The following is a 24,413-nucleotide window of genomic DNA, read 5'->3' as shown; positions in this document are numbered from 1 at the left end:
AATACTTCAAAATTAAATCAAAAACAAAAACTAAAAATTAAAATTTTAACTTATAAGAGTAGGTACAATAGCAGCTATAAACCAGCTATAAACATATTTTAAAAATATAAGAAGAAAGAGAGAATAGAAGTGAGTTACTAATTTGTAGCCAGCTGTAGCACTGGCTCCAAGACACAATGTTTGTATGACATGTGAGATCCTATACTAATGCTTTATAGGTAACTATTGTATAAATTAACTATTAGATTGACTATAGATAAATTAGAGCCAGTACTTGACTAACTTGCAAAGCACGGAGACAGTGTCCGGAAAGAAAGCTCTCTCCGCAGCACTCTAGTTTCGTGAGACTGAGAAGCATTGACAACTAGGACAAATCCACTTGATCTTGCGACACTTTAATATGCCTATCAATGATCAAGATGTGTAATTTTGTACATCTCAGTAATTGTATCCAGCAAGGTAGGGCGATGATCAACATCCTCTGACAGCGATGGTCAGAACTTGGTACAAACTCGATAGACCAGCACATCCAACCATAGTACTTCCAACTACTAACAATAAAGTTGCAACACATGTTTAATCATTGCTTAATTAGTACAAACTCATGAATGTTACAGTACTCTCTTATTTACGAAACAACAAATTCCTAATTTTATGTCTTTTACATCAAAACTCCGTTGATTAGTAAGTTACCCGTAGATATTTAGTAATAATATATTATTGATTATTTTATGGGTTTATTAGTAATGAATCCAACATATAAATAAAGTAGAAAAATAAAAGTTATTTATTTGTTCTAGGGGAAGGAAAGAAGGACAACTACGCCTTGTTAAGCAGTAGAGCTATACAACACATGGTGATAATGTAAAGTTTATGCAAACTGAAGGCGAACGAATCAAACTTCCTGTAGATAACATTGTTAAGGGCAACAAGATTTGTAAACAGTTTCTGACTCTGTGTACATGCATGATCCACAACTCCAGAATCCAGATATTTTTTCCCCCACACATGACCCAAGAGCATGTGAATGATGTGAGCCACAATTTTTGTTCAACAAGTATAATCAAATCACCAATGATTAATTAGACCAATGCATGGTCCCCTAGCTTCATCTAATCACACATTTGGAATTACAAGCTTGGTGACAACCTCTCCTTTTTTTTCAAAAAGAAAAAGAAAACTATTTCTACTAGGTAATTCTAACTACAAGTCTACAACAATATTTTTGACAAGCTAATCACAAGATTTTAGCTTTGCTTAACACTCTTGAGAAAATTAAAGATTGAACAGCGCCTGAATGAGTATCATTTCTGACGAGCTTTGTCTCTGATATGTGGTTCATCCAAGGCGTTGGGTTCAGGACACGAGCACTCGTCCCAGCCCTCCTCGGAGTCCACGGCGGCGCGCCGCCGCGCGCGCGCGCGGGCCATCGACGATGCCACCGCCGTGAGCAGCCTCGCCGGCACGTGGGCGCACGCCTCCAGCCGCCGCATCGCGTCGGCCTGGCCGGCGCCGTGGGCCGCCACCTCCCACCACAGCGCGGCCGCCATGGCGACGCGGAGCGGGACGCGCGCCGCGGCGACGTCCCCGCCGCACGCCCGGAGCGCGCGCCCTGCCGCGGCGGCGCGGCGGCGCGCCGCCCCCGCCGCGAGGCCCATCCGCTTGGCCCACCCCTCGAGCACCACCTCCGCGCGGGGACGCGCCCGAGGCCGCCTCCTCCCCCGCCGCGCCGAAGCCGACGCCGACGCCGCCGCGTCGGAGTCGGCCGTCGACACGCACGACGTGCTCGACGCCGCCGACGCCCCAGACTCATACCCCATCTCCTCCTCCTCCACCAACCCCACCCCTTCCCCGGCCACCCGCCTCCGGTGATGCCGCGACGCGAGGAAGTTCGCCCCGTGCACCTTGGCGTCGCACGCCGCGCACAGGAACGCCGCGTCCGCCTCGCAGTGCACGGCCGCCGCCGCGCCACAGAGCGCGCACCGCTCCACGCCGCCGCCGCCACCCATCCCAACACTATCTCCCTCCTCTCCGATCGCGTCGCGCGCCGTGACGAATTAAGCGGCCCCGGCTACCTCGGCGCGCGTATTTAAAGCGCCGAGCTGAGCTCGAGCTAACACACGATCTCTCTCTCTCTCTCACGCACAGACACACAAAAAAGCAGCGATTTTTATCTCGATCACACGTGCAACAACCGGCGTACATGGAACGGACGATGGGAACGGAATGTGACGACGAAATATTTGTAAGGACATGGAATTCGCAACGTCGTTGTGCCCGTCACACACACAAACATGCTACTACACGACGGCACACAAACATACGCAGTATTTTAGCGGTGAAAGGTAAAAAAATGTTTGATCTTTTATAGCCGTTTAATAATTTAACCGATAAAATTTAAAAATTTTTGATTTAAAATAGATGATTAATTTATGTCTAGAAAATTTTCATAAAAAACATACTCTTTAGCCGTTTAATAAAATACTGAGAATAAGTTGCGTGAAAGATCACAGCCGCATGTACGAGTAACTAACGTTGGCTCGATCGCTGGGCGATTGACACTTGGAGCGAATCCCATGGAGGCGTGGATACTTTATTAGCAAGAACCAAAATTGAGGCTCACACGCTGACACAAGTGGTTATGGGTTAATGGGAAAAACCTGGGCCGCTCGTTGGCGAGAGAGAGGGTCGTAGAGGCGTTGGTGGCCACACAACCTCGTACCGTCCCGTCCCAACTTAGCGCCCACTCGCTCTCGCTGGTCGTGGTTTTGTCACGCCTGATAGTATTTTTTTAGCGGAGATTTGCTCCAAGAAAAATATCTTGAGGTACCGATGTCTCGAGATAACAAACTGTTTCTTATCATTAGATCTAGCTAAGCTGAATAGGATGTGCACAGTTATATTCACTATTAGATTTAGCTGAGTAGGGTATACATGCTTATATCGCACCTTAAGATATTTTTTATTACTATTTTATTACTGAAGCAAATCTCTATTTGGTGTTGGTGTTCATTTCACCTTGTAGCTGGCCGATCGATGCCCGTAGGGTGTTGATGTGTCAGTCTTTCGATCGGTTGGGTTTTTCTTGTTTAATCCCAGTTGGTTCTGGAACTAATTGCTCTGGATTCGATCGGCTGCCACTTGTGGATATGTTTAGCGTTCGACGATTCTAGACGTACGCACGGCGACGAAAGGTGTTGGGTTTGGGATCAGATGGTTTTTCTACGTAGCTAGTGATTTTTCCGCTTAAAACCGCACGGATGTAACTACACTATAATGAGATTATACTGTAATTGCAACTGAACTAACATATAAGTATTTTTATTTGTATATGAGACTTACATATGTTACACTTCCGTTCGTATAGTTTTTAATGGAAATCCCATTATCAATCTTATCTTTTCACTTTTAATAATAAGCTAAAATTTGAATTATTAACTTTTAATTTAGAGTTGATTTTAGGAGGTTTTATCGTACTTTATTTTTTAATATCGCTAAAAAGATGTATATATCAGTTTTATTTATAAATTATTTTTGTTTATAAATATTTTCGTTTGGCAAAGCCAAATGATCGCCATCCGTAAGGCCAGTGCTGAATCAAAATCCTCGCATCGATACGCTCTCGGTGCATGCAAGTCGCTGGTCGGAAGAATAAATAAATGTCCATTGCTGCTGACGATGGAGGTGTTAGATTTATCGATCGATCGAATCTAGCGCAACTGGTTAATTTGTTTACGGCACCACTGGTCGATCGATGGGATCATAGATTTTTAATGCGACAACCATCGTAGAAAAAATGGAGGTGTAGTCGTGTAGTATGACTATACATGAGAACGTACGCCGTCCGTATTGGTTGATGACCACACTATGAATGAATGGTACAAAACAAAACAAAGTCGGGTGTAACTATCCGGTGGTTACGTCGAGGTAAAGCAACCCACCATTCACCAACGGAGAGGAGAAAATATCCGAGCCCACCAGGACCAGGCCACCACTTTGGATTCGTGATCGTGCGGAAGAGAGAGAGAGAGAGGCGACGACACGCCGTACCAGACGAAAATACCTGCGTTTTCTACGGTCAATTGTTTCTCTGCTTACGTGCATGTATTTTTTTAAACGGTTAATTGGTGTTTTTTTAACCCTATATATATATATATTAATTATCTCATATTTCTAAAAATGTGTTTTCAATTTTGCATTAGTTAATTCAATTATTTATACCATAAATTAGTTATCACTATCATCTTAAAAAACAAAATTGTTATAAAAAATCAAGTAATGTTTTATCTTAGTATGCGTTCTCTGTTGAGGTTTGGAACCGGTCCAGAAACATAGCACAAAATTAGCATATAAATAATCATTTATTAGCCTAACAACTAAAAAATAGTTTAATATAATTTTATATAGCAGCTTTAAAATATTTTCAAATCGCACCATTTAATCGTTTGAAAACAAACCATATAACGAATATATTACATCTATTTTATATGGTAAGATTTTTAAGTTTTGTTTAAATGTATCAATTGATATATATATATAATTTATATATATCTAGATTTATTAACATATATATATATATAAATTTAGATAAGAATATATGAAAACGTAGGAGTAAGTCACACGAAGAAGAGGATGCCGAATGTGGTCTAACGTGCGCGCGCGCCTGATGATCATGGTAGCGACGAGAGGACAGTGTGGTTGGCCGGTGTTGGTTACGGCCGCGCGTATATCGAACAAAACGAGGCGAAAGCGCGGAGGCCACGTACGCGCGCCGCGAGCCGCGTGGGTGCGGGGGGCCGAGTTGGCGACGCCGCGAGCCGCGAAGAGATTCTCGCGCGACACCGCGGGGTAGTGGTGGTGGTGGACACCGCCGTGTCGTGAGACGGTGGACGACACGGCATCGGTCGATCGCGTCATGTCACCCATCCATCCCCTCCCCTTCCTCCCTGGACACCACCACCGCCAGGTGAGGAGCTGCTCCGCTTCGCTTCGCTTCTCGAAGCTACCTACCTACCGCATGCGGTGCGCGGACGGAGAGGAAAAGGGGAGCGAGCTGAGCTGACTGCGACGGACGACGGTGGCCAGGCAACAGGCACGTGGTGGAGTAGAGGCGCGCGCTGCCGTCCACGACACGTACGTACGCGCGAGTGGGCGCGGCTGCATCTACATCAGCGAGCGGCTTGTTTTCTCTGCCCAAAATGAGTTACCGAATTCTTCCACGGCTTATCAGTCATAGAGTAAATAAAAAAATATAAATAAAGAGATTCGCTTCGGTCCAACTAGAAGTATCTCGGGATACCAAATTATTCCTGATCGTTGAATCTAACCATCTATATCCTACTCAGCTAGATCTAACGGTGAAAGACGATTTGGTACCTCGAGATAATTTTTGTTGGACTAGAGTAAATCTCATAAATAAAAGTATAAAACTTTTCTAAAGTGTTTTTACTTCTTAGTGATTTAGAAGGAAAGACTAAAAATTAAAAAAAACTCAAAACCAACTTCAAATTTACTGTTAAAAATTTTAATTTTAACTTATAAGTGTAAGCATAATTAAAAAATCATGTTGAGGATGTTTGGTTAATTAAGAAGCGAACACAAAGCAATACTATTAAATTCCATATGATTGTGCTGTTATCGTGTCAGCCTAATAGCGATGCCCTCGGCCAAGAACAAAAGAACGCAGAGGCAGGAGATAGAAATTTCTAGGCTAAAATTTAAATTCGGGACAATTGCAAATTTAACACTGGTTTAAACGTCATTGTAAAATTACCACTAGAAAATTACAAAAATATCACTATAACTGTTATTTGAGTGACATACTTGCAATTTAGAAAAATACAGTGGTAAATTTGCAAAAGGCCCTTTGAATTTTAATCTTAATTTTAGAGTTAATTTTAAAATCTTTTTATTATAGTTTATTTTCAGTTTTTATTTTTATAGCTAAGAACGCGTATAAAAAAATATTTATAAATTATTGTTTTTATAAATATATCGTTTGACCTTTTCGCCGTAAAAACCAAACAATCACCCCGTGTCAATTCTATGACTTCTATGTTCATGGCCCTGATTTCTGAAGCTTCTATCGAGCCTGTTAACACATTAACATGGATAGGTGGAGCACATACAAGCACAAACAACCTACTCAAATAATCTCGAAGCAAAATGAGCAGCAACCACAGAAACGTTAACCGGTTAATACCAACGAATGGTCCATTGCTCAACACATCTTAGTCCAAACAACGCCAAGCAATGTTTTCCTTCCCTATCAGACAACGAGGGCCACAGGATCGGACATTATATTCGGACCTGAGAACATTGCAAACCAAAAAACAAAACGTATAATTAATTAAAAACAGTGAAGGAAAACATGCATCGGTCCCATGCTTAGTTGGGTGGATGCAGCATCCACCCAACCTCATAAAAAACAGAAGATACTATGGTTATGTTTACGTTTAGTTTCCAAAATTTTTTCTTAAAAACATCCTATCGAATCTTTAGACACCTAAATAAAGCATTAAATATACATGAACATTAAAACTAATTATATAATTATGAAGAAAATTATGAGACGAATCTTTTAAGCCTAATTAGGATGTGATTAGCCATAAGTGTTACAGTAACCAATATATGCTAATGACGGATTAATTAGACTCAAAAGATTCTTCTCGTGGTTTACAGTCGAAATCTAAAATTTATTTTGTAATTAGACTACGTTTAATACTTCAAATATACATTAAAAAATTGATGTGATGTTTTTGTAAATTTTTTTTGGCAATCTACACCAGGCCAACCACATGGCATGGCAGGGCATGATCGGATCAACTGTTGCAGATCTAGAAACCCAACGTCACAGCTCCCAGCCTCGTGTGATCACCATGCATCTGGCCGTTCTTGTGGCCGGGGAGAAGGGGGCTTGTCACTGTCCTGAAGCAGTTTGCAGCTAGCTCTCGTGGCTATGAAGTTACAGGCTGGTTCAGTTTTCAGGTTGAACATGTCAGTCCCGTACGAAATCAGAGTATTCCAAGAGAGTTTTTCGTAGGAAAAAAATCATTTGTTTATTTTATTTGTGTCCTTCAGTTTCGATTTTTTTGATTCTATTGTGAGCTTAGCATGCAGTTGATCGTATAGGTAATAATATAGGTAAAAGAACACCGCCACGGGAACGTACTTTTTTAATTATATAGTATCATTTATACCAATAATAACTATAAAAATAGATGATCTTTTATTGTCAAAAGAACACAAACATATATATGATATGTTCTTTCTTGTATAAAGATAAAAGATTTTCTCATTTTTTTGATAAAAATACACATCACACCTATGGCGAGTTGGTGAGACGGTGTGGTGTGGGGCAGTGATCCGGGATGGTCCGCCTTCGCCACGCTTCTATCAAACGATTGATTACCTGACGACTCAAAGTACAATCTTCAACTTAGGCCTTCACACATGAAACTCGGAAGACAAAAAATCATTATGAAGAATTCGACTGCTGTTGGAGTATATAGGGATCAAGTACGTTTAAAATTACTATATAGTATTAGGGGTGTTAACGGAGCAAATTCGAACAGATAGTGGTCATACCATATCCTAAACCATAATTTTTAAACTGATACGGATACGGATTATTGCGGATGTCAGAAATGATGCGGAGTCAGTGCAGAGTTGATTCGAAAACAGATTATTATGACCGGATGTGATATGTACATGCAATTAATACATTGTCATTCAATATTTGATGAAAAATACTTGGGTTATTGATGGGCTTTTGATGCAGTGCTTTATGGGCTAAAATACTCGGATTATCCACCAAAATAACTATCGGATTATCCGGTAAGAAAATCAAATAATCTGCATCCACCAGATATTAACGATACCACATCCGTATCCGAATTCGCAACTCATTATCCAAATCCGACTCCATATCCGCCGGATAGTTGCAAACATCTACCACATCCTTAATTTAAACGGATTCGGATCGGATCAAATCGGATATTATCCGATCCGTTAACCTATGTAGTATAAAGCCTCCTAATAAAAACAATACCTATAAGAAATTGAGCATACATGTTTTTATTGAATTGAAGAACCAATGTGATGAGAATGAGGAATGATAAATAATGGCCTGTTCCCTTATTGCCGGAAGAAATCTAACTAGTAATGCCAAATTTTGAAAAGATAAAGTAAGGTTGGGTGGTGTTTGGTTTGGGGCATTACCAAAATTTGGTAGAAGTTTTTAGAGTATAAAGTTCTGGAAGCTTTAACAAATTTTAGCATTTTGGTAATGCCAAAATTTAGGATGATTAAAATAGCAACAAAGTAAACAAGCCCTACCCACAACACTGTGCTGCTCAGAAGAAAACAGGGTTTAGTCCAACATGGCACTTGCATAGTACCTTCTAAATAACCCGGCCTGATTTTAAACAGGGCTTAGTCCAACATGGCTTAGCCCAATCCATATCATTATAAACCAAATAAATCTGATGAGCTGGTACCCATGCCAAATGAGGCATGGACCGATAGTTGCTGCTACAGCTTGCTTTTCGGATTTTCCCAGCCCGGCCTGGCTCCCTGGCCCATTGCTCACTTGCTCAGGTTTATCCAATCGTACGTCACCAGCCTGTTCGTTCATCACGGGACCTGGCACTGGCAGATAATTTTCTCAGCGTATGCATATCCAGATTCAAGAATCCAACGTAAACGTGAAACATCACTGGCTTCCATGCAAGAAACAAAACAGATCTTTACAGAAATGGACGACCGAGCAATTCTTTTCCCAGGTCTACAGATGGTAAACACAATATGAAGACGAGCAGAGAATGATGATAGCCAAATTAAGGCACAAAATTTAACCAAATCATGAATTTTGGTTACATGAAGCGGGTATGGTACCATGTCTCGAAAAGAATACATCAATTTCAGGTTTGCAACACTAAGTACATGTTGGCTGTACCTCCATTATCCTTTCCTGTGTAAATGTGGCTCCAAGTTGACACGCGTTATGGTGTTAGTGTATACTGCTCTAGGAAAAATAGTTTCTTTGCCAGTATTTTCCCCAGAATGTGTCGAAAGAATTTCCTCCCAGTTATCTACAGGCAACTTGGTTCACGTGATTCTGTATGTCCTTTGATTTGTGGTTTACTCCGATTCCTCACCAGTGGCATTTACAATTCTAGTTAAGTCTTGGACAACTTCAGACATTGGCGGCCTGAATTGTGGGTTTTCCTACTCAATCAGGAAAATTTCAGATTAGACACATTAACTTAATATTCAAAACGCATTGCGCAAAGAATGTAAACAATAGGACATGTGCTAGTGTAATAGTATGCTTGCAAATGCAGTTCCAGTAGGACCAGTACGAATGAAGAAAGTACACATCAATTACCTGGATACAGCGGCTGATTATGTCAGCAAATCGTGACAATGCTTTCTCAGAACATTGCCCTTGTATAGAAGGGTCCACCATCTTGGACAGTGATTCTATGTCATGAAGCTGAGAATTGGCCCATCTAACAAGATGTTGCTCAGCACGTGGGAGCGACCTGAAATTTTTTGCATAAAACATGCATGTCAATCAAATAGTTCTTGTTCTGCACTAAAATTTTGATCAGACATGAGAGCATGAGATTTAAAAGTTTCTTACCTATCGTATGGTTTACGCCCAGTAAGAATTTCTAGCATCACTACTCCAAAACTGTAAACATCACCTTGTTCTGTAACTGTCCCAGATTCCCGGGACTCGGGTGGTTCATAATTTAACAGTGCATGCATCCGATCAGACAACTAGAACAAAAACATAAAAGCTGTAAGTGCACCAGCTATCACTACCATCAACATAACAAGATGATTTATTCACTGCCTGGCCAAATTAAATTAGCTAAATCTACTTGTTTGTGAATAAATAACAAAGCATGGCATCAACTAGCAGCACAAGACCAAAATTTAATTCTTCCCAACCAATGGGTCGAGCAGAATTTTGTAGTAACTTTTTATTTACAGAATTTCTGATAAGCTTAGCCAAACCTAAGGACCTCTTGGTACCTCCTCATGATTTGTATTCTTAAGGAATGTGTGTGCCTAAGGGTATTTTAGTCATTTCCTAATCTCTTGTACAAAGTATATTTTCTTCTAACTCCCAATTTTAGTCATTTCCTAATCTCGTGTCAATGAAAACTATTCAAACCCCCATTTTTTTCCCTCAATATTTGACATGTAAATCACTCTTTACAGGTTCTAAATTACTGCTTCAGCTATAGCAACTTCAGCAAAATAAACATGCAATAGTTTATCACACATATAATATCTACCTGACTGACAGGACTTGATGCCATCAATTTTTCTAGTCCACATTCAGTGACACGCACTGAAAATTTATTATCAAGGAGAACATTAGCAGGTTCAAAATTCTGATGCACAATTGGGGGTTGGAAGCTTTCATGGAGATATCTGCAGGAAAGAAATTATGAAGGACACACATGTAAAAATGAAAATCGCATATGGATTATGTAAAGGGTAAAGCATGGAACCATAATTTCACTCACTCTAAGGCTTTTCCTGAACCAAGAGCAACCTGGAGGCGAGCATTCCATGAGAGTGTACTATCATCGCCCTCTGTATCATGAAGTGCATCATCTAGTGTTTTTGTACTGAAGTGATTATACACGAGTAACCGCTGCCCAAATTCAGCACAATATCCAACTAACTCATGAATGTTAGGATGCTTGATATCCGACACAAGTTGAACCAGTTCTAGAAAGTCATCTACTGATATTCTTCCATTAGTATTGTCAATCTTCATAACTTCCAAAAACTACACAGAATAGCAGGAATCATGCTTAATATTTTAATTGCAGATCAGATATAATGCGTTGCACCATTAAGATGAGTAATACTTAGTACTTAGCAGTTAGAACATACCTTTCCGTTAGGAAACTCTGCTAGGTATACCTTTCCTAATCTACTCTTTCTTATCAAATTTTCCTCTCTGAAACTGCTTGTGTATTGCTGAAGAGACGCAACAGTGAATGGTGTGGCAGAAGCTCGGTTGCTTGTCCTTGGTGGACTGGTGTATCTCTTTTCTAGAGGAACTGGATTTACAGTAACTTTTTCAACAGGAAATGGCAAAACTAGAGGTGGAGGGGGCGGAGGGGGTGGTGAAGCAACTGTGGAATGATATGGTAAATCTACGCGCTCCAAATTAATTAGATGCTCTCCTTGGTTCTCAGGAGACTTCTTAGGGATGCCTGCAAACAGTTGCACAAAACTTTTAAAAAAATTGAACTGTATGTTAAAACTTAAAGCTATATTATGTGTTCCCCCAAGGACGTCGTACCTGCTTGTGCCAAACTTTGCTCACTCCCCCTCATATCACGGGTCTCACCTGAACCTGTCGAATAAACATCTTATATGAATGCAAAAAATAATCAGAACTCTCTATCCTACTGGGAATTCAAAAACATAAGTTTACCTTTTTTAGCATTATCCCTTGGTTGCACCGTAGACGGGTTGATTCTGGGGTCAACCGTATGATGCACCCTTGCCAACTGACTTCTGTTATAATTATAATCATATCTTGACCGTCTCTCTTGGTACTTGGACAAACAAAATATTACCAGCAGGACTATAACTATGAACAGCACTACTCCAAGAAAAACAAATCCAACAATTTTGAGGGTTGATGAATTCTGTTTCTTAGATGATGAAATGCTGTCTCGGGTAGTTGGCCCATCAGAGGAGTTTGCGGACGGTGGAGGGGCTGAAGGGGATGGAGGTGACGGTGATGGTGCTAGATTTGGACTGGTAGGCGATGGTGTTGGAGGTCCTGTTGGTGTTGGACTTGGTGCTGGTCTCGTTGGTGTTGGAGTTGGTGCTGGTCCTCCAGGTGTTGATGGCGGTGATGCAGAAGGGGCTATACTGGTATTAAATGGATTCCCATCCTTTCTGCACTCGTATAATGTTAGTCACTTAACAAGCCATACAAAATTGTTCTGATTAGTTTTGTAGTTTGTAACTTCAAGGAAACAAGATAATGGCTATAATTCAACTCGCTGGCATCAAAAGGAAACTGAATAAAAGAAAAAAAAAATCTCACTTGAAGTTTGGTATGCTCTGTAACTTCGGAGGCACTGGTCCAGAAAACAAATTATTCTCTATATTCCTGATCAGATTAAAGATGTTACAGAATATAAGTGCAACCATTCAATGATCTGTACTCTGTAGTAACACAGTTGTTTGAACAAAATTTTTCAAGTGTATAGAAGAGGCATTGCTAGGGAGTGCTCATTATCATAATAATAGTAAAAAAAATGAAGTATTGGTTTTTCAGTTGAAACGGTCAGCTAATGGTTTTTGTAAAGACAGTGTCCACCTACTCTCCCCTGATTCCTTCTATGCATCATTTTAGTTATTTCAGTTTTATTCTAAATATAAACGATGAACTTATATGCAGTATGAAATCAGTGATGGAAATTGCAGTGTATAGATTGCAACATTGTAGATTTGCATGCCATACGTTCTCTTTAAAGAATAAAGATTCCATAACAATTAACAAACTTAAACACAAAATGATTACTTTATATTGTATAGATTAAAAGTTATTACAATACTACAGTCACATGCACTTTTTTAAAGATACCATAGGCTTAAGGGAAAAAAACACAGAGCAGCCAAATTAAAGAATCTCAAATTAGCATGCCTTCAAATTTTTAGATCATAACATACTAGAGAAACTGAATTAGCATGGTGATCAAGGAGAAGAAAGTAAGGAAATACAAGTCTTTAAGAGGGAGATCCTGCAAGACATTAAGAGTCCCAGACAGTCGATTGTTTTGCATGTGCCTATGAGAAAACAGATGAAGAATTAAATTGGGACATAGGAAATGGAAACTGAGATAAGAATTGGTGTACACTTACAATGTAGTCAAAGATGAGAGATTTTTCATTGATGGTGGTAACACACCAGTCAAGTTGTTAGAAGAAATATCCCTGCATGAAAGCTTAGATGCAACCATCAGCAAATTAAGACAATAAGACAACAACCAAACATAAAGACATACAGAAACTGCATCTTACAAATTTACAAGTCCAACAAGTGAAACAAAAGCATCTGGCAGTACCCCATTTAGTTGGTTGTCATTGAGTGACCTAGGAACACAGGAGAAATAATATATAACCTCTACAATACAAACTAGCATGTATATAAACTTTATGTTGGAGAGCGAGAATGTACATGTCTGCCAAACTTTTAAGTTTTGCCAATGAACTTGGAATGCTTCCAGTGAGCTGATTAGCTGAAAGGAAACTGTACAAGTGCAAAGATCACAGGATCAATTGAATAATACCAAAGACCAAAAAACTGCAGACGAGATCAATGATACGTACAGATGCTGCAACGTAACCGGTAGGTCTTCTGGTATAGTTCCACCAATTTTATTGTTACTAAGATTTCTACATCAAACATATAAATCATTCAATGAGACATTTAACATGGACAACAAGAGAGAGGAAATTCAACCACACAAGAAATCATAGAATCTTCTAGTTTTGACAGAAATTATGATGGTAATGGAAAAACTTTACAATTTCAACACCCTTACATGGTGATGATTGAGGTGAAGTTCCCTAAGCCTCCGAGCTGACCACCCAAGTTTGCAGCATTCATTGTTCTAGAAGTGTTGAGTTAATACGGGAGCAAAACAAAGGATTCCAAGAGATAAAAGAAAACATAATGAAGAACCTACACTGAGGTTATACTTGAGCCGGTGCATACAACACCCTGCCAAAGCTCGCTGCAGGGGTCTCCACCATTTCCCGACCATCCAGGAAGTTTTGGTGATCCCAGTGAGATGTACAGTCCATTTATAGCAGAGACTACACATGTTAAGAGGAACATATAGAAGCCATTGTTACAAAGAGAAAAAGTCGGCGCCTGCCTACGAGGGCCACAAAATCACCTATATTGCAGGACACATGAACCGGATAGAACAATTATAGGAACAACACGTGCACATCGTGAAAAGAATCAGAACATAAACCCACAACCCCTCCTATGATCGTATCCTACCCCCCTCAACTTCTCATTATGTTCAGTTGTCCATCACTATCGCAATTAAAGGTGTCCATTCTGCTATTACTTGAATAGCCAACACAAACGTTTTCCCCTGCATGTTATCCCGTTTCCACCAATCCAGAATGCGAACAATCCATCTCTGTCTCCCATTTCTATCGAGGATGATAAGACATGAAGCACATGAGACCACATTATCACGGGCCTCAAAAGTTGCTTTCGTTATCCCTGTCGAGAGGGACAGATCGATTGCTTTTGTCAAGCAAGTGAAACATCAATTAGTCCGAATTATACATGCCACAATCGCCTTCGTTGGCTTACGCGTGTGACATTTTGTTGAACTGGATTGAAGACAAAAACTAAACAATCCCATGAGGATGGAGTCGAACCGGGCCAATCCACATAACTGGATGATCCTCGTTTCTCCAATCCCACAACGGCCGCGCAACCACCGACACAGTCTCACCAAGCACCGTTGATTCCAGTGGCCAAAAAGCCAGCAAAAACAACACGAACCACGGCCTCCAAGCAGCAGCAGCGCAGCACAACGAAATCCATCCCTGCTCCTCCCAAGTCACCTCGACGAAACCGAAACCGAAGCCACCCACCCACCCGCCGCCCACGCACGCACATCACCGCACGAACCCCACGAACAGCGAGGAATTCGGCCGACAACAACTGAAACAAACCATGAAACCGAAAGCCGAAGTCGAAGCACGAACTTACCATCCGCGGCGACGGTGTCCGCGCGCGCGAGCCCCGGAAATGCGGCGACGGCGACGGCGACGACGACGAGCACCACCACCAAGCCCCCGCCCCCGCCCCCTCCTCCACGCGCCGCGCCTCCCCGCATCGCCCTCCCGATCACACCATCCGACGTGCAGCTCCGCTCCCAACGTACCCCACGCACGCACGCACGTGGCCGCCCCCGATCAGATCGAAACCGCCCGCCCGACGACGAGGAGACGCCGCTCCCCCCCACACCCACGCAAATGCGCAGTACGCTCGCTCGCGGGCGGCGGCGGCGGCAGCAGCAGCAGAGCGAGCGCGCGAGTCAGCGAAGAGGAGGAGGAGGTGGTGGAGAAGTGGACGGAAGCGAGGAGGCGAGGCGAGGAGATGAGATGAGCCTGGCTGGCAAGGCAGCGCAAGGCGACCCCGGGCACGCAACGACGGCGTAAAAAAGGTGGGCGCCCGCGCCTCCCGATGGCGGCAGCAGCCAAAAGAAATGGGTGAAAATGGAGAGAGAGGGGTACGCTCTGCGCTGGAGGCGGCCCATCTCTTTTTAATTCCCGTTTGGTAACTGCTCTAAAATCGAAATACGAATATTTTAATAAATTTGATGATTTAATATTTTCTTCGTTCAATTGTTTAGGTAAAATATATTGGATCATCTGAGTCAATAACAGTGAATCAGAGTGTCAAATAATTAAATCCCTCGAATATTTATGTGCATTTCTTAAATGATTATGAACAAGGAGATATCATGATACTTTGTTATAAAATATTACTGTTTTTAAATTTTAGATTTTATATGTGTCACAATATAAATATTACTAAACTGATTCTTATGATTTCTGTCATTTTAATTTGTAACAACACGTAAGCCAATGATATAATTGAAAGAAAAAATAAGCAATTTAATATTTAAGAGTAGGAACTTACCCTCCAGCAACTCAAAAAGATTTGAATTAACGTTCTATTTTAAAACGAAGGAGTATTTTCGAGGTTTTTAACTGTTACTGGTGTGACATGAGGGAGGGAGCTCATCATCGCGGCCGCCCGCCCGCGCGCGTCGGCTGATCGGCTCGCGTAGGCAGGTGGGGGCCCGCGGATGACGTGGCACGGGTGCACGACCCGACGACCGACGCCGTGGCGCTGCTGGTCCACGGCGCCCACTGTGCCGCGTGGACCGGGAGGCCGCATGTGCTGAGGAGGATCTTGTCTGGCCAGGGAAGGGGCCCATCTCTGTGGTGCGCCGTGTGTTGGTATTCCCTGTTCTTGCCTGGGATCTTGGCCGCTTCTTCGTGTAAACACTGTTCTTCGGTATCACGTTATAAGGCCTCGTTGTTTGCAATTATTTTTTTAAAAAATATCATATCAGATATACAGATACACATTTAAGTATTAAACGTAATTTAATTACAAAATAAATTATAGATTTCACCAAAAAACTACGAGATAAATCTTTTGAGCCTAATTAATCCGTCATTAGCTCATGTACGTTACTGTAGCACTTATAACTAATCATGTACCAATTAGGCTCAAAAGATTCATCTCATTTCCCTATAACTATGTAGTTATTTTTAATGTTTATGTATATTTAATGCTCTATCTAAGTATCCAAAAATTCGATGTGATATTTTTGAGAAAATATTTTAGGAACTAAACAGGCCTAAGGTTTTCTAGTTATTTTTACATTTACGTAGATACTAATAAATATGTGTATACTATCTCTATTCTAAAATATATTTTTAGGATTTAAATTTTATATACCATACTATAAATATTTCTACACTAATATAGATTTCAACCATTCCAATGACTGTAGAGCCAATCAGATACTTTAAAAAAGTCTAACCAATTCAAAATTTAATGGTTGATTACTAGAGGAACTAAAAGAGAATCTTTTTGTATATTCAGTTTATGGTTAACAACTTAGAAATAGCCGTACTTATAGATACATGAATAAATATATATAGAACCAAAACATCTCGTAATATAAAACAGGTTATTACCACACGAAACACATTAGCGTGGAATTTTCTCCAACCTTGTGTTTTTTCTTAATGACTTGCAAGTTGTAACACTCCAAGTCGTCTAGCTCAAAAACAAAATTCAGGGTCATCCAAGCATGTGTGACAGTGTGAGTGAGTCAAGCCACAAGTAAAGATTTTTTGACACCGTAATACCATAACAATGTTTTTAATTAATGCCGGACGTTTCCTCGACAGTACAAAAGTTGACACCAAGAAGCAGTGCAAACACGCTCAGGGCCGCTTTCCCTACACTGTAGTAGGTGATATACTTGGACAACGATGTGCCTTTTTTATAGGTAAATTCAACTGGAAAATGGTTATTTTTGACCAAGTTGATCATAAGTACACCTTGACTTAACATGTATGCATGTGTAATTGAGTTTTACTGGAATTGATAGTGTTTCTCTTACCTACTACAATGATCAATGGGTGGTATATTTTGAGATGGAGAATGCAGTTTACAATTAGCTTATGTTTGAATGGAAATCTATTGCCGAGGGATGTTCCAACTTCCAAGTGTTATTATTAATGGGAGGTCTAGTATTTAATGGCAAGTGCTAGACTAGGGATTGTTTGGATCTAGCGACTTTTTTTTTCTTGTCACATCGGATGTTTGGACGTTAATTAGAAATATTAAATATAGACTGATAATAAAACCAATTGCATAAATAAAGGCTATTTCATTAAACAAATTTTTTAAACCTAATTAGCAAATGTTTACTGTAGCATCACATTCGTTAATTATTGACTAATTAGACTCAATAGATTTGTCTCGCGAAATAGTCCAGAGTATAAGATGGATTTTATTAATAGTCTATATTTAATACTTCTAATTAGTGTTCAGCATAGACTTAAAAAAACTCGCTGGAAACAAACAGGATCTAAATGAAGCATGTAGGCGATAAGCCGATGACAAATCAGCAAGCCCATGTCTCCATAGGCAATCAATCCTTATCCCCTTCTAGGGTTGACTAATCAAATCAACCAACCAAAATAATAATGATGACAATACTGTGATTGAGTGCTTAAGTATAAGATGCAGGATTAATAAGAACAGCACGCAGTAGTTGTCACATGCAACTGTGAAGCAGACATTCGTCGAAGGAGATCGCGAGTGACAGGTTTCATCATTTGATTAGTGCCAGAGATAGGAAAAACTAACTTGCAGCACACACTAATTAAATTTGTAAACTTAAATATTAACTCTGAAGCATCCACTCCCTGATGTTGCCCGATTTGCCGACTGTTGTTTCGACTATCAAACTAGTGAAATAGGACGTCCAAAAACTTTTTTTTTTTTTACTCTGCATCTTGCAACTGGAAATTCTTTAAACTGCTTAATTGTCCACAAAAACATTTGGTCTACAACAAAATTGTTGTTTTCACAAATAACGGTCTATTCATTTTCAGCTCGCCCGTGTGATAGAGTGGTAGCCAGTAACGTATAGCCCACGAACATGTACTGATGTTTAGTCTTAAAAAAATCACCAACTGGCCATTCTTTAAGCTCTAATTAAAACGAAGTTTACCAAACCCTAACGCCTCGCCAGATCAAATAAAAAAATGTCACCTGACTCGTCAGATAAAACAAGTCTCGTAGCAGCTCTACACGATCGGATTACTTCTGCTCTCTACACGAGTGACATTGCAGCTTCTCTTTTCGTCGATACATAATTATAATCTTGTGGACTTTGGACTCGTCTAATACCAGTATCTTACATGAACATTTTGGATGACCCAAAATTTAATCACCAAGTTGGAGGCTCAGAAATAACCTCGACTTTATTCAAGTGACGATGGATCACTTGCAGACGAAGCCGTGATGATTGCGTGCATCTAACTAAGAAGGTTAGCGATCTGAGATGAGGAAAAAAAGCAAAAGACGTCACCGACGATAGAAAACGCCCCTGGTTCTGAACTGCAAATGTCATTTGGCATCTCCGCTTTCCCCCCCTTTTTCGTCTTCTTTGGGTCCCATTTCACCATTTGATCCAGAATTTAACTCTCTGGGTCAAAGCAACCAATTGGATAACAAAATCAAAAGCGAAAAAGGCAAAAAAGAAGGGCGTAAAAGCCTAGCGTACAACCAGTGCAGAGCAACTGCCTGTGAAAGTTCCTGAATCATCTTTGGGTCACGAGAACTTTGGGTGGTCGATCATGATGGGCTCTGGCTAGTTGCTTTGCAACTCAGTCGCTCACAGGAGATGACTCCACACACTCCCCTTGGGAAGTGGAAGATGTGCTTTGGAAAGAAGATTTTAACACGAATCAAATCTTGCAAAAGAAACTAGCAGACATGACATAGTGCTTGCACAAAGGCGTGTTGGTAGATGTCCAGCTGAGATGGATATGTAAAGTAATGTAACGCTGGTTCTTAACTGCAAATGTCCTTAAGTATGTGGTAGCTGAAGAATCGAGGTGGCCCAAGAATTGCAGTTAAAAAGGAGAGTTAGCAGAAGAACCTTACCAGAAAACTTCATGATGGCTTCCAATATAAACCCGGCCCGGCCAGCTCTACTTCCAGAAGGAGAACTGGTAGATGAATAATCATCATGATAAGGAAGATTTGGTAGCTGAATAATCATCATGATATGGACTCATGTCAGGACTTTTAGCAGCTTGTTGGTCACACTGCACCAAATGGTACGAATCTTATGATACGGGTAGTGTCAACAGTCCATTGGTTCAGTTCATTTTATCAGTCAACTTCTTGCGAAAGAAAGCTTCAGCACCACTGAACTAACTACCCCTGGAGACATGAAATAAACTACATAGACATTAGAACTAACAAAATGAGCTAATGGGAGGCGAATCAGCGACAGGAAAGACAGGTATTCTTCCAACAATTGTCATTGCACAGACAGTATGGTACACCATTTTATCTGTTTAACCCCAACAGATGCATCTTTCTCCAAACACCATTTCATATTGCATCAGATGCCCCACGTTATTATCAATTTTTCACTATGCATCTGTTGAACATGGAACTTATCAAGAAATCTAGTTTTTAGCTACAACTAACAGCTTCGGTTCTTCCAAGGCTGTTTTGCTTATAGTCTCTTCAAGCTCTTCTTCCTCGCATCAATCTTCTTCTTCTCAACTGGAACTTTCACAGCATGTAGCCCATCCTTCTTGGGTACTGCTGAAGCTCCCAACGCAGGATCAGAAGGAGCAGCATTCTGATCCTGCAAATTAGTGCCAAGTGCTTTATTTGCAGTGGAGGTAGCTAATGCTGCTGGCCCCAATGGCGTGTTCTTGCTAACAGCAATGTTAGACTGATCCACATTAAGAGCTGTGGTTGATTCAGAAATAGTTCCACTCTTGGTCTTATTCTTGGGTTTAAGTGCATGGATGCCAGTGTATAGCCTGGGATATGGAGCAACATGAAATAATCAGCTACTAATTACAGATCCACATGTCACTTCAGTAAGTGAAGCAATATGATTTGCTAAATGATGGTAGCCAAAAGATGTGCACACAATCATAATACCACATTTTTTGACCAGTAAAGCTCTAATCAATGTTTGGAGGTATAAAAGTTAACCTTGCATGCCGTGCATACTCCTCATAGTTCTCAAGCAGTAATTTCCCAGCTTGCTCATTAAGGGCAGATTCGGGGAATGGCTCTATAAGAAGGCATCTCACTACCTGTCATGTGCAAAAAAGAGTCATATTCCACGCCGTTGTGCTGAATCATAGACCAGCCACAGCTTATGAAGTAACCGTACAATACTACCAAAAAATGATTTTGCCGAACTAGCTTACCAGCAGAACATGTCTTAATCCGAGACTAGGATTCCAATCCTTCTTCAGTGTGTTTACACATATCTCACCACTAGTTGCTATGTTCGGATGGAAAATTTTCGTCAAGAAGAATCCTGCAAATCAAGGGGGAAGGTCAAAGACTTTCAACTAAGGGCTTCACTTCAGAGAAAAATGGACTAAACAAAGTAAGAACAATACTGAATGTTTTGAGGGAGAACTACCTTTTGGAGGTGACTGAGGGAAGTAGCGAGATAACAACAGCTTCATGCGAAATACTCCGTTCTCATATGGAGTTCCAGCTGCACCAAGTTGAGATTGAGATTTTCAGAACACAGTGGAAGAAATAGTACAACAGGAAAAAAATCCAGGTTCTGCTAAATGCATTGCAAATAGCAGAACAATGTGCTAGTGCAAGTACAAGTGCATGATCAGTGTAGCTAATATAGGCATGTACATTTACACAAAACCAAAGTATCTTGCTAAAATATTACCAGGGCCTTCAATATCAGCAAAAATGGTGGTAAAGTCATCATCGTTAACAATGACTTTAATCCCTTCTGGAGGTGACTCATCAAGATTCTTCAGTTCCTTAGCCAATTGCCTGATGACGTTTGGTGGGAGGTTCTCGTTGGTTGCCTTTAGTAACACAAACATGCAGTTAGAACCTTGAAAGATTGAACAGCTACTTTGCAGTAGCGTTCTCCTGAAGATGAATGAGTTTACAAAAGATATTAAATACTTCTGACTGCTCACCATGGAAGCAATAACAGCAGATACGCTAACTTTGGCAACTTCACTTGGAATTCAGTGTGATTGATCACCAAAACAAGCCTACAAGAAAATAAATAATAGTTAAGGATTGTGTATGATTCGGTTGGTATCAAATGTTCAAAAACAAACAAATTAGTAGTAGCTGAGCCTCAATATTTTTTAATTGATGTATAGAGGGCCAACTAAAGACTATTCCAGGTAATTAAAAATCAGCGCATGGCTTACAAAACAAGCTGCAGGAATGTGCATGCACCAAGTGACTATCATCTCCAATATGCTACATTTGAACAACTGCTATACGTGCTAAGGATAACTTAATGATGCTGGATAATATTGCTACGAATGATGCATACAACAATGCATTCATAAGTGACTGGATTGAGTAACATAAAGAAACCGATAAAGTGTTACATTACATTTCATATGTAATGTTGTTGGAGAATTCTTAACCTAAAAGGAGCCATTTCCATATACTCAAGTTACCATCTGTTCTCTACCATAATGATTATTAAACATCAATTCCTACTAAAATAACATCCTTTTCCTCTCCCAATGCCCCTCATGCACGCAAGTTAATGTGCACACTCACACCAAGTAAATGCAAATGTAAATACTGAATTAGTAATTTATTCCTACTAGAAAACAATGCTGCATTTAGAAACATTTGCAAACATGAAGTACTTCTATATAGCAATATCTGCACCATCGGGAAACTAATAATACCAAAACAATGACTTAAGATCGCAGACAATAATTGACTGTTTGCAATGTTGCAAATCTGGAAATGAGCCATCTCCGCACGCTTATCTATTACTAACTTGACCAATCAAGATTATAAGATAGTAACTCCTACTAAAAACATCAATTAACTTTTATTGTCTCACTCCCTCCACTCAACACAGTTTTGCGTGCACAACTGTGGACTCCCCCCACACCATACAAATAGAGCATCAACTACTACTGTAACACATTTCCCCCTCCCAATGTCCCCTCATGCACACAAGTTTCATGTGCACTCACACCAAGTACATGTAAATGCTACACTAGTAATTTTATCCTACTAGAAGACAATGCTGTACTTAGAAACATATTAGCAATATCTGAACTGCGGGAAACTAATAAAACTGAAACAATGCCTTAAGGCCACAGACTAGAATTGGCGGTTTGCAGGTTATGTCCATTATCTCATGCCACCATAATACTGCAAATATGATAACGAGCCATCTGCGCGGGCTTATTCAATACTACATTGATCATATAGGGCATGAAATAGTAACTCCTACTAAAAGCATCAATTAATTTTTATTCTCCCACTTAGTTTTGTGAGCGCTATCGCACACTCCCGCCAACCATACACATACAACTCCCGCATATTCAGTCAGGATCAGTACATTCAGGAGCCAGTGCTGTGCACCTTGCATCCTGTGTGAATTAAGTGGGTACTGTGATCACAGTGCCACCAATGAAAATCTACAGGAACGACACATGAGTGCCTCTCTCTAAATACAAGAGGTAGTGAACTTGAAACCTAATCAGCAAATAGACCTCTTAGAATACAGTAAGATATCCCTTCTCAGAGATGACACCGGGAGCAATGTACTTCCAGATTAACAGATCGACCGATCGATCACGCTCACCTACACACTACCAAACCTACACACTGCCACTACTAGCACAGATTAAAACAAAAAACAAGCAGCACGAACAAGATCCCGTCTCAATCAACATAATAAACAGACGCCTTACCTACGCCGAGGACCAAGGGAACCCGCACGACGACGAGCCCGCCCGCCCCGACTCTCGCCGCCCTCCGGTGATCCAACCAATCGATCGATCCGGCAGGCCCCGACGACGATCGAGAAAACGGGTGGGGGTGGGGGCGCTGCCACTCTCCCTCGGGTCGGGGACAGCAGGGGCGAAGCCAATTGAGACGGGGCGGCGGCAGAATGATGCAGAGTAGAGCCGAGGCAGGACGCGGCGTGGGAAGGAAACCCTAGCGGCGAGGAGGAGCGGCTCTTCGATTTGGGGGAGAAGCAGCAGGAGGGGAGGGGGAGGAGCGGAGGAGGAGCGATTTGAGAGCGACGCGAGAACCTACGGGGAGGGGGAAATAAAAACGAGATCCATGCGGGTGGTGGCGCCGGCCTGGCCTGGCCCGACGGTGAGATCCGACCGTTGACGCTGCGGGTGGGCCCCGCGGGTGGAGGGGAGCGGATGCCCGTCCCGCCGACGCGCCCGGTGGTGTATAGCCGTTGGGGCAGGGGCGGGGGGGGGGGGGGGGGCGTTGGTTTGGGCGTCCCGGCGAAGCGTCGCCGGCGGCCGCCGTGTTGCACACCAACGGTAAAAATTAGTCTAGGCTTGCTAATCACTGTGTTATTAGGGCATGTACACCGTTAGCACTGTTGTACGTTGCGTCTCGTCTATTCGTTACTACTATTGATTATCTTGATTTATGTGTCAAAAAATAAATTAAATGTTTTGCATATAGATAAGTCATTATACAAGCTGTCTATTTAGCTGTCTGTATGTGTTAAATAGACAACAACCGTCCACAATGTTATACTTACCCCTAGAGTAGAGCGTCACCAATATTTTGGATTTGATGGTGAAAAACTGGCTCCAACTATTTTTCTAATTAGATTTTTAAACAGCAGAGTGTTCTTTCCCGTTTCCATCCTAGTGGAAACACGTACCGGCTCCCAATAGAAATGTGGGTGAGACGGAGAGCACGTCGAGTGGGAGAGCGACTACATGATTCCTCCATGGGGGGACTATTTTTGGTTTATTTTTTGTTTAGGGTGATCCTACTTTTTATTATTGTGATTTAGTTTTTAGATATCTTTGGTGGAAGTAATCCATTCACGTCTTAAAATATAATTAGAAAATCTTATAAACATAATTTTGATTACAAGTTCTAAGGCATCTATGGGCCATGCTCTTAGAGCATCTCCAACAGCTCATCTATCCCATACTCTATCCTGAAAATAGAGGATGAAGACTAGAAATTAAGCTCTAACAGAACGGCTATCATATCATCTATTTTTAGAGGTCATCCA

General features: G+C 41.2%; 3 protein-coding genes across 3 annotated transcripts; all 3 read right to left on the bottom strand.

Moving 5' to 3' along the window:
- Window positions 1-934: 934 nt before the first annotated feature.
- Window positions 935-2,187, bottom strand: LOC121054777 (B-box zinc finger protein 32-like). Its single transcript, XM_040525434.1, has one exon. The coding sequence runs from the start codon at window positions 2,007-2,009 to the stop codon at window positions 1,305-1,307; it is 705 nt and encodes a 234-aa protein (XP_040381368.1). The 5' UTR covers window positions 2,010-2,187; the 3' UTR covers window positions 935-1,304.
- A 6,554-nt stretch (window positions 2,188-8,741) lies between these two features.
- LOC102699972 (protein STRUBBELIG-RECEPTOR FAMILY 3-like) lies at window positions 8,742-15,138 on the bottom strand. Its single transcript, XM_006657155.3, has 17 exons — window positions 14,795-15,138; window positions 13,743-13,872; window positions 13,599-13,667; window positions 13,384-13,449; window positions 13,232-13,303; window positions 13,075-13,146; window positions 12,916-12,987; window positions 12,775-12,840; window positions 12,095-12,160; window positions 11,471-11,943; window positions 11,336-11,389; window positions 10,921-11,246; window positions 10,545-10,813; window positions 10,311-10,449; window positions 9,647-9,786; window positions 9,389-9,545; window positions 8,742-9,228 (listed from the first exon to the last, which is right to left on the bottom strand). The coding sequence occupies exons 1-17, from the start codon at window positions 14,919-14,921 to the stop codon at window positions 9,142-9,144; spliced, it is 2,385 nt and encodes a 794-aa protein (XP_006657218.3). The 5' UTR covers window positions 14,922-15,138; the 3' UTR covers window positions 8,742-9,141.
- Window positions 15,139-19,640: 4,502 nt separating this feature from the next.
- LOC102722022 (ubiquitin-conjugating enzyme E2 22) lies at window positions 19,641-23,435 on the bottom strand. The gene is made up of 7 exons (XM_006656264.3): window positions 23,107-23,435; window positions 21,343-21,420; window positions 21,081-21,225; window positions 20,811-20,888; window positions 20,590-20,702; window positions 20,369-20,472; window positions 19,641-20,190 (listed from the first exon to the last, which is right to left on the bottom strand). The coding sequence occupies exons 2-7, from the start codon at window positions 21,343-21,345 to the stop codon at window positions 19,875-19,877; spliced, it is 759 nt and encodes a 252-aa protein (XP_006656327.1). The 5' UTR covers window positions 21,346-21,420; window positions 23,107-23,435; the 3' UTR covers window positions 19,641-19,874.
- Between the last annotated feature and the right edge of the window lie 978 nt (window positions 23,436-24,413).

Source organism: Oryza brachyantha, chromosome 6 (assembly GCF_000231095.2).
Source record: "Oryza brachyantha chromosome 6, ObraRS2, whole genome shotgun sequence".
NCBI lineage: Eukaryota > Viridiplantae > Streptophyta > Magnoliopsida > Poales > Poaceae > Oryza > Oryza brachyantha.
Note: the sequence above shows the minus strand (reverse complement) of the source record. Positions and strands in the feature narration are given on the sequence as shown.